The sequence below is a fragment of the Bos indicus x Bos taurus genome, chromosome 7, assembly GCF_003369695.1.
Source record: "Bos indicus x Bos taurus breed Angus x Brahman F1 hybrid chromosome 7, Bos_hybrid_MaternalHap_v2.0, whole genome shotgun sequence".
In the NCBI taxonomy this organism is placed as follows: Eukaryota; Metazoa; Chordata; class Mammalia; order Artiodactyla; family Bovidae; genus Bos; species Bos indicus x Bos taurus.
The window spans coordinates 60,216,907-60,226,705 of NC_040082.1; the positions used below are offsets into that span (position 1 = coordinate 60,216,907).

The following is a 9,799-nucleotide window of genomic DNA, read 5'->3' on the forward strand; positions in this document are numbered from 1 at the left end:
ACTCTTTCCATACTTCTCACCCTCTCCTCCCCTCTCCCTGTGTCCATAAGTCTGTTCTCTATGTCTGTTTCTCCACTGCTGCCCTGTAAATAAGTTCTTCAGTACCATTTTTCTAGATTCCATATATATGCATTAGAATATGATATTTATCTTTCTTCTGGCTACTGTTGACATATAAAAATTTCCTCTTTCCTTAGGGACCATTTCTACTTCACTACTAGGATGGGTTTGTGATCAGGTTCTGCTGGAAACCAAACACTGCTGTTCTTTCTTAGGAACTCTTCCTTAGGTGTACATTTAAAAAAAAGAACCATTTATAAGTAACTCATTCAAAAAAGCACATACAACAAACCCCAAACATAAGAAATAAGGACTACCCTATTACTGGATAATTTACTAAAGTCACCCCAGTACTCTAAAAGCTGAAGAGTTTAATACTATATGGTAAAAGCTTGTTTAAGGCAAAGGTATTGATAACATCTAATTTTTCACGGACACATGTTGGTACTGGCCCTAAATCTGTTGCTAATGAGCTGTAAACTCCCAAGGCCTGAATTTCATTCCCCAAGACAGGGGTTGGTAATTCTGGCCTGCCATCTGTTTTTGAAAGGCCCTCAAGCTTAGAAGGGTTGAAGGAAATTATTTTCCTTCACTGAAAAGTTTATGAAATTTTTATTTCAGTGTTCCTAAATTAAGTTGTATTGGAGCACAGTAGTGCTCATTTGTTGACATATTATCTATGGCTGCTTGTATACTGCAACTGCAGAGTTGAGTAGCTGCAACAGATAAAAAGTTTATATGGTACACAAACCTAAAATATTATCAGCCTCTTTACATGAAGTTTGCCAGCCCCTGCTCTAGAACAGCAGCATATAATATAACTTTCTGTATTGGTGGAAATGTCTTCTGAGCTCTCCAATAGGCAGTCACTAAGTACTGAGATGCAGAAATGGATTTTGTCAATTTTAAATCCACATGTACTATGCAGCAGAGCTCTAGAATATGAAGACTTAGTTTAAGTCTTGGGTTTACTTATTTTTAGCTGTTCTGCACCTTAATTCCCTGAGCAGGGATCAAAGCCAAGCCCCCAGCAGTAGAAGCACAGAGTCCTAACCACTGGACTGCCAGGGAATTCTCAAGTCTTAGACTTTAAGCATTCTCCTCTAAAATTCTAGTTCTCACCACAGTTTTTTTGAATGTTAAGTATTTCTACCTTTTAAGAAAACCTCGTGCTTCATCCTGTTTTTCCTTCAGTCTCAAACTCTGGCCATACTCTCAGTATTTTTGACACCAGATGTGTGGGTCTTGTCAGCAGTTGGGTGTCCTGCAATGTAACTCAATTAAGACACCATCTACACCTAGAAATAACTTCAGATCTCAGAGGCTAAGGGCACAGTCCCACAAGACTGCCCCTCCTCCACTTCAGATGCCAAACCCAAGTCCAGGTTGTTAACCTGTGCTTCTGACAGAAAGGCTGTAAGTCAGAGATTGCCACAACCTTCTCCTTGGGTTTGACTCATTTTTGCTAGATGGGCTCAAAAGAGCTCAGGAAAACAGTTTACTGTTTACTGGTTTACTGCAAAAGGATATGATAAAGGGTACAAATGAACATCCGGATAGAAGAGATGCATAAGAGAAGGTATGTAGGAAGGGGCATCACTCTCCCAGCACTTCAATGTGTTGTTAGCTAACCTGAAAGTTCTCTGAACCCTATACTAATGGAATTTTTATGGAGGCTTCATCATGATCATTTCCAACCCCTCTCCCCTCTCTGGAGAATGAATGTGTATCATATGAGTGTGTGTAAAAATTCCAGTCCCATTAGAACAAAGACTTTACTATCACCCAGGAAGTTCTAAGGGATTTAGGAGCTCACTGTCAGGAACCAGATTCAAAGACCAAGTATTAGAACAAAAGATGTTCCTGGACCTTCAGGACAAAAGGACTACATACATTACTTATTTGGATGTCACAAAGGGCCATCAGACCTCTGGGGTCCCAATGGAGGAAGGTTTCTCACTCAGGCAAAGGCATCTAGGATTCAAAGAGGAAACAAATGACAGGCTGTCCATAAGGCAGGGTCTTTTTCTAATAGAAAAAAACTGTTTGCACCCAGACTAGGACCAACTCCACAGGAGGAGTTACTCCACTCTCAGAGGTGCAAAACACTGCCCAGAGGTACTCAGCCACAACACCAAAACAGTGCTGAAGTCAGACCTCAATAAAGGCAGTGCTTGCTCTTCCAACAGTGTAACACCATCTGAGGCATCACGCTAGCCTGGATAGCTGACAACTGCTGGATGATTCCTGAAACAGTTTTCTTACTTATTTCAGAAGGTATCCCCATGAATTGAACATTGACTGCAAAACAGAGGCCTGGAAGCACTGATTGCAGACCCTGCTGTCAAAACCTTGAAACAAACAGGAAACAGGAAACCCTTTCCCATGCCGTCAGTCATTTTATCCAACACTGAGAGTTCTTGCCATGTGCTGGGCACTGTGCTTGGGATCTAGGGATTGGGATCTGTGAACAAGGTAAGATACACTATACTTTCCGTCATGAAATTTACAATCTCCCCTCAGTTTTCTCAGATGTAATGATTCAGATTATCTCAAAAACCTTCAGACCATAACCACCAAAATCCTATTCAGCCTTTTTCTGCCCAGAGGCTGAATTTGTTAGGCACAAATACAATTGTTTCTGCCTTCCAGTTGTTTTCTGATGGGCTCCAACTAACAGGCCTGGCACATGGTCAGCATCAGAATGAGTAAGGACATTTACCTGATAACGCCATACAGATAGATGGTCCACGTGCCGCTAATTTCATCTCTTCAGGAGGGCCAAGGATGCCCTACTTTTGAGTCATCCTAAAAAGAAAAAGATTTCAGTGTTCAACATCCTAGCTTCTGAGGCTGCTTTTCGGTAGAGATGGAAACAATGCTGTCTGCCATTTATGATTTACCAAATTTTTATATCCTCAGCAATTATTTCCCATTACTTGCCTTTTTTTCTTGCCTGTTACCACTAAAACTCTCTAGATTATCACTTGTATTATGGACCCATATGTAAAAGGCTATTCACAATGAACATCTGAGGTATTCACACAAAGCACCCAACGTTTAGCTAAGAGAATTCTTTTAAGGGAAAGCCAATTGATAGAACAAAACTAGCTTTGACAAATAACACCTCTGCCTCCCAACATCCTCAAGTCCTTCTGTAGAAACTAAGATGTTACTTTTCACTGAAAGCAACAACTAAGTCTGCCCCATTGGATAATCTCCAGCATCACTCTTGCCTAGAACTGAGAAGCATCTCTTCTCAGAAAATTAGCATTCCAAAACAAAATCACTACAAAGGGGACTCAATTACTGCTCCAAAAGAAGCAATAACTCTGCTTACTCCTGAAAATCAGTAAAGTGAAAGTCACTCGGTCGTGTCCAACTCTTTGCAACCCCATGATCTATACAGTCCATGGAATTCTCCAGGCCAGAATACTGGAGTGGGTACCCTTTGCCTTCTCCAGGGGATCTTTGCAACCCTGGGATTGAACCCAGGTCTCCCGCATTGCGGGTGGATTCTTTACCAGCTGAGCCACAAGGGAAGATACCAACAAAAAGTAGAAATCTGTCAACCTGAAGCAGAAATTAGTACTGCTGTAGCTAGGCCTAGTATTTGGAGCCCCTCAATTAATTGCTATTTTTATATTCTATTAATGAGATAAAGAATGCTCATCATTTTAAAGCAAATTCACATCCACATTCCTTGTAAGGTATGGCATTCTCACAAGTAACTAGAGTTATAAAATCTTTCTACAAAGGGATTATCCTTAGTAGCTCTGTGTTGGTAGAGGAGTGGGAGCTATGAACTTTGATTTCAGTGAAATCTGCAAAAATCCCATGGCCCCGTTTGAGCACTCGGTAGACTCAAAAAAAAAACAACAACAAAAAAACACCTCAACTTGTTCTCTCTATTTATATATCCCTCTGTTTCTTCTGTTTCCAAGGTATGATTCAAAGAACTTCATTCTAGTCAAACCTGTCAGACCAGAACCATTCTCCACGTTAGGTTTCTCCCTGCAAAGGCACACGCTTGCAGATTTAACCTCAATGGAAAAACAACTATGCTGGCATCCTGGTATAGTTAATAACAGAGTAGGCATGAACCAGGCCCAGAATGCCAACCAGCTATCAGCTGCTGTTCTCCCAGCAGTGTAACACTTGCCTAGGTACACGGAAACCTAGGCAGCTGCCTACAGCTGGGGCCAAAGGTAGGTTAATGGAGCTGCACTTACCTGGGGCTGCATCTGCTTGAAAGTTCACGGCTGGATGCTCTGCAATCAAAGCACTCCAGGTTAGAGACAGCCAACAGTTAGTGAACACTTGTGAGGCGTTCAAGACCCCTACCCTCAAAACTCCCTTAACTTAGTGAGGCCTGAACCACAGAAACAATAGTCAAGAACTAACAGCTTTCCCTTGGTTAGCTTTATTGTTGTCATTCTTACTTGCATACCACAGCAGTTCAACAGTAGCAAATTAATGGTCTCATCAACAAGTATCAGGAAGCTTGGCTGTCACTTAACAGCCAAGTGACAGTGGGCAAATAACTTAACCTCTGTACCTGTCTCATTTGTAGAATGGGGGTGTTGTACACCAGGTGTTCGGGAGGTTTAAATGGAATATAAATTAAGTGCATAAGATAGTATCTGCTATAGACTGGGCACTAAACATTTGCTATTATCAGGAACTTACTCTAAGCAAAGAGATGATGAATACTGGTGAGCAGAAGGGGAACTTACCCTTGGAAGGCAATGGGCACTAAAAATTGGAAAGGCTGGTTGAAACCAGATTGAGAAGGGCCTCAATTATGTGATCTCTTGAACCATAAAAGCAGCATTTTAAAAAATAACTGGATGCAGTAAGGGATGTTAAAGAAACTAGCGACAGTTAGGTTGCTATTCTTGCCAACGACCCCAACTACTGGTTGAAAACAATAACCAAAATGTTTGCAAAAATGTTAATAAACATTCCTACCCATTCACACTTACAATTTACCTTGTTTGTATAAGGTGAGAGTATCTAAGACAATACTTTTCCCCAGCCTTCCTCTAATTTCACTCCAAAACGTTTCCAAACAATTAGAGGAAAAGGAGAATAGAGGGCTCATTGTCCAGGTCTAAAAACGAATCTAAAAATAGCTTGTCCCTTTCCGCGCTGGGGTTGAACGGACTGACGGAGCTCCACCCGACCACGTGTTCCTCACGAACCTTCCCAAGTCCCTGGCCCTGGTGCCTGGGACCAAGGCTCCCCGAGACCGACTCCCGGCAACTCTCCAGGGACAGCAGGGATGGTAGAAAACAGGGGGTGACTCTAGGCGTACGATCCCTCAGCATTTCTTCAAGATGCCCTCCAAACCTGGGGTCACTAGGGAACGAGCCCCAGTTTCGTCCCGTGCCTCGGAAGAAGCCTCCAAACCACTGTCTCTCGCCCCTAGCTGGTAAACCTCCAAGGCTTCTCCCCACTTTGCCCTTACTCACCCTGCACGTGTCCGGAGCTCGGTAGAGACACAGCAGCCGGGGCAGAGACCGCAGGGGAAAAGGGCAGTCGGGAGCCGAGGGGAGCCCCGCCCCGGGGCGGCTACTGGGCGGGCCCTCGGTGGGCGGGGCCCAGAAACCCCGCCCAGGAAAGCGTTAGGAAAATGGGAGAGCTGTGGTAGAGGTGGGCATGCTCTACACAGGAGCTAGACCCAAGAAGAGAAAAGATAGAAATCCGAACAAGCGCTATGGTTATTTGACACCCATCTCATTTGTACTTACACGTGGAAAGCGCGCTGGGTTTGAAACTGCTTAAGAGAAAACTTGATGTGTCCTAGTGGGGCGGTGCTTCCTGTCAGCCCACACCGAGCGCCGCGGGTTCCTCGCACACGTGTGTGGCGCCTTTTGGTTGCTGCAAGCTCAGCCCACGCTTTTTCCACCTCCCACGCAGATCCTCTTCCTGGCTTTCTTCAGCATTTCTGTCACTCAGCCAACGGATCGCCCACGCACACAGGTCACCTTGGTTTTTGGGATCTCTCCAGGAGGTTTTCGCCCGGATTGTTTATGCTAGTCGCTCCTACAACCTAACCTGCGGGACCACATCCCTGGGGCCCTGCAGTGGGATTTTTAACTGAGCTGCAGCGGCTAAAGAGTACTGGCTTTCTCTGCCAAACTTGCCTTCCACCGTGGCACAGTCAGCCAAAGAGGCCACATCTTTGGTCTGGACGGGTTGCCCACCAGGTTATCAGCATTTCTTTTGAACACTAATCCTCCCCTCACTACTTGAAGTCACTATGATTCTCTCCCACTGAACATTTTGGTGAAGCTGAGGATAAGAAAGGCAAGGTCCAGTAGCAGTACTTCCTAAATCCATTCTATAATTTTCCAAATTCTAAAGCCACTTTGTTCCTGGCATCTCCCTGCCCCCAGTCCCCAGCATCTGGTTGGCTCGGCCCATCTGTTGCACCTGGCACCTTTGTCAGGTGAACCCTTGGGAGTAGCCAAAGTCCTTGTCATCTGCCAGCATGTCTTATTATCTATTTCCTCAGGTATTTCATAATGGGGAAAAAAATGTGCTTCCTATAAACCCAATCCTCCCAGACCTCTGCTGAGAAAGCCCAGAGTCCTACATTGATTCCAGGAAAAAATTTCAGGCTCTAAGGATAGAGAGCCCTGAAGTGGCAAACACAAACCCTCCCCAGTTTGGATGGAGTTGGACACAGTCTATGGTAGGAAAAAGGCTTACATAAATACAGTATTTAAAAACATCATATGATCAGTGCTGGGCTGGTAGGCAGGAGATGTGCTTTGCAGTTAAATAGGAATGTGGCTGAAGACTGCTGCCCTAATCAGTGCCCACATCCAGCTATCATAGTGTGTTCATAAAGGATGGTTATGAGAGCTACAGCAAACATAAAGGATGGTTATGAGAGCTACACCAAACTGGGCCGATTGGGTGGGTAATCGTCCTGCAGAGCTCTCCTAAAGGAGCTCTGTATTGCATTGGCATCTCATGTATTTTGCTTTCTTCCTTTCCATACACACAAAATGGAGAAGGCACAGCTACCCTGAGGATTCATGAAAAGGAAAGATGAAGTTTGTGTGAAAGTGTGCATGTGTGGTTTCAGAGCAGAGACAGGAAGTAATTGGGAATAGAGAGATACCAGGGCCTTTGTGGATAGAGGGACCAAATGACTTGGAGTCAACTGAATTCACAGATGAGTCCAAGAAGAAGGCAGGATTTGTCTAGAGGGAAGGTCAGTCATTAATAAGGCTGAGAGATGGGCCATGTTCTCATGTGGTATTGAAAATGGAGTCACCTTTTTAAGGTATAGGCCATTCAGTATCCTTTTGAGGAAAACCTAGATTATGATTTCTTCATTTTCCAGTTAAAAAAATCCTTTATAGTCTTAATCTCCATCCTTTTAAATTATGAATTCATTTTGGTGAGTTGTATTATGTGGTCTTTTACTTATAGTAGCAACTACTTTTTTACCTTTTTGTTTATTTCTTATTCTTGTAAAGACAAAATTGTTAGGAATAATAATGAAAAAGAAAAGGGAAAATTTTAGAAAAAAAAAAAAAAAAGCAGCCAGATGAAAGGCAAAGGATTAGAATAGGTCCATTAGCCCTGAGTTTGATCTCATAATTGAAAAGCTGGCCCCAAAGGACGCTAGGTTTCCAAGCTGCTTCTTTTTTTTTGTTTTGCTTCCAAGCTCCTTTCCCTTTCTCCTTCATTTATCCTCTCTGTCTTGCTTCCTTACTGGATGTGTTTTGCCCTTGAGACTGCTCTTTTCCTCCCTTCTCTGGACAAGAATCACCAGTAGAGAGATATTTAATCACTTGTTCAATTAGTCAATCAGCCAATCAACATTTACTAAACATCTACTGAAGATCCTGAATAGGTACTGTGTATAAAGTCAGAGGAGAGGAGATTCCAGCCTACCTAAAGCTTACAATCTAGTGGGGAAGAAAGATAAGTAAAATAAGTATCCTTGGGCATATGTCAGGGGGCAGCTAACCTTGCCTGCGGAATCAAGGAGAGTACTTAAGATATCAGTATTCCCTCTGGCTGATCATAAAGGCTTAGAGTAGAAGAGGGATCCCTCCTGCATCCCTATACCCCTTGCTGCTGCTCTATAATAGCTACCCAAGTTAGAGTGGGGCCCTGTAGTAGTCCTTATTTCCCAAAAGCATATGGGGATTGGCAAGGATATAGAGAAATTGGAACCCTCATACACTGCTGATGGGAATGTGAAATGGTACAGGCGCTTTGGAAAACAGCCTGGCTGTTCCTCATAGTATTAAACATAGAGTTACTTTAAGGCTTAACCATTCCACACCTAGGTATATACCCAAGAAAGTAAAAATGCAAATCTACACAAAAATTTGCACACACATGTTCATAGTACCATTATTTGTTAGAGTTAAAAAGTTGAAACAAATGTCATTTAACTGACAAATGAATAAATAAAATGTGGTATATCTATACAGTGAAATATATTTTGGCCATAACAAGAAATGAAGTACTAATTCACATGATACAACCTAAATGAACCTACTTTGAAACCATTATGTTAAAGAAGCCAGGCTGAAATGGAGTAGGACCCTATGGTCATTGCTCCCCATGTCCTCCACCTGCCTTTAGTCTGTGGAAAAACTTTTGTTGTTGTTTACTCCCTAACTCGTGTCTGACTCTTTTGTGACCCTGTGGACTGTAGCCTGTCAGGCTCCTCTGTCCATGGAATTCTTCAGGCAAGAATACTGGAGTGGGTTGCCATTTCCTCCTCGAGGGGATCTTCCCAACCTAGGGATCAAATCTGCATCTCCTGCATTGGCAGGCAGTTCTTTATCACTGAGCCAACAGGGAAGCCCAGAAAAACTTAAGCCAAAGAACCAGTTTAATTAGAGAAATTCAAAAACAAAGGAAAGCAGTCTAACAAGATTAAATAATAGTTTAGTCCTTAGCACAGTTAAGGACTTTAGTTCCTTCTCAAGGGCATAGATAACATTCTGGGCCATATCCTGTGAGCTGTCTTGTAGATACTGAAACCCCCACCAGGTGGAAGACGTTAACTACATGATGACCAGATTATAGCCATGACATAAGCTGTCAGAACTCTGAAAACTGGCCTCAAGGAAATGTGACAACCTGACCATAGAACCAGAGAAGGCAATGGCACCCCACTCCAGCACTCTTCGCCTGGAAAATCCCATGCACAGAGGGGCCTGGTAGGCTGCAGTCCATGGGGTCGTGAAGAGTTGGACATGACTGAGCGACTTCCCTTTCACTTTTCACTTTCATGCATTGGAGAAGGAAATGGCAACCCACTCCAGTGTTCTTGCCTGGAGAGTCCCAGGGATGTCAGAGCCTCATGAGCTGCCGTCTCTGGGGTTGCACAGAGTTGGAAATGACTGAAGCGACTTAGCAGCACAGCAGCAGACCATAGAACTGAAGATTAACTGTACTTAAAACAAGATGTTGCTGGTCAGACCACCAATGACCAATTTCAAGATAACTGTCAGAGCTGACTATACTCTTTCTGCATGTGGCCCCCTCCCTCCAACTATAAAAAGCTCTTGTCTCCTGATTGTTGGAGGTAGAGGGGAATTGGCCTCTGGACAGGTGTCCCTCTGCTCCCCATCTCCCCGGTTACTAGCATCCCAAATAAAGCAAAGTTTCCACCAACCTGGCCTCTTTATTGGCTTTTGAGCAGCAAGCAGATCTCACTTTTGGTTACAAAACCACAAATTGCTGGGCTTCCCTG

General features: G+C 43.5%; 1 protein-coding gene and 1 non-coding gene across 8 annotated transcripts in view; both read right to left on the reverse strand.

Moving 5' to 3' along the window:
• Positions 1 to 5,654, reverse strand: part of MATR3 (matrin 3) — a 39,858-nt gene extending 34,204 nt beyond the window's left edge. For 3 of the 7 annotated variants that reach the window (XM_027546331.1, XM_027546330.1, XM_027546342.1), the window contains exons 1-4: positions 5,535 to 5,604; positions 4,293 to 4,331; positions 2,783 to 2,868; positions 1,954 to 2,034 (exon numbers count right to left, since the gene is read on the reverse strand). Coding sequence is in view for 2 of the 7 variants with exons in the window: in XM_027546342.1 (XP_027402143.1) it covers positions 1,954 to 1,983 (30 nt within the window). In the remaining 5 variants the exon portion in view is untranslated. Of the gene's footprint in view, positions 1 to 1,953; positions 2,035 to 2,782; positions 2,869 to 4,292; positions 4,332 to 5,534 lie in introns of all 7 variants that reach the window. The other 4 variants (XM_027546336.1, XM_027546347.1, XM_027546333.1 and 1 more) reach the window with 3 other exon arrangements.
• Positions 2,102 to 2,301, reverse strand: LOC113896719. Its single transcript, XR_003512091.1, has one exon. It is a non-coding gene; the product is annotated as a small nucleolar RNA SNORA74 (small nucleolar RNA).
• Positions 5,655 to 9,799: the final 4,145 nt, after the last annotated feature.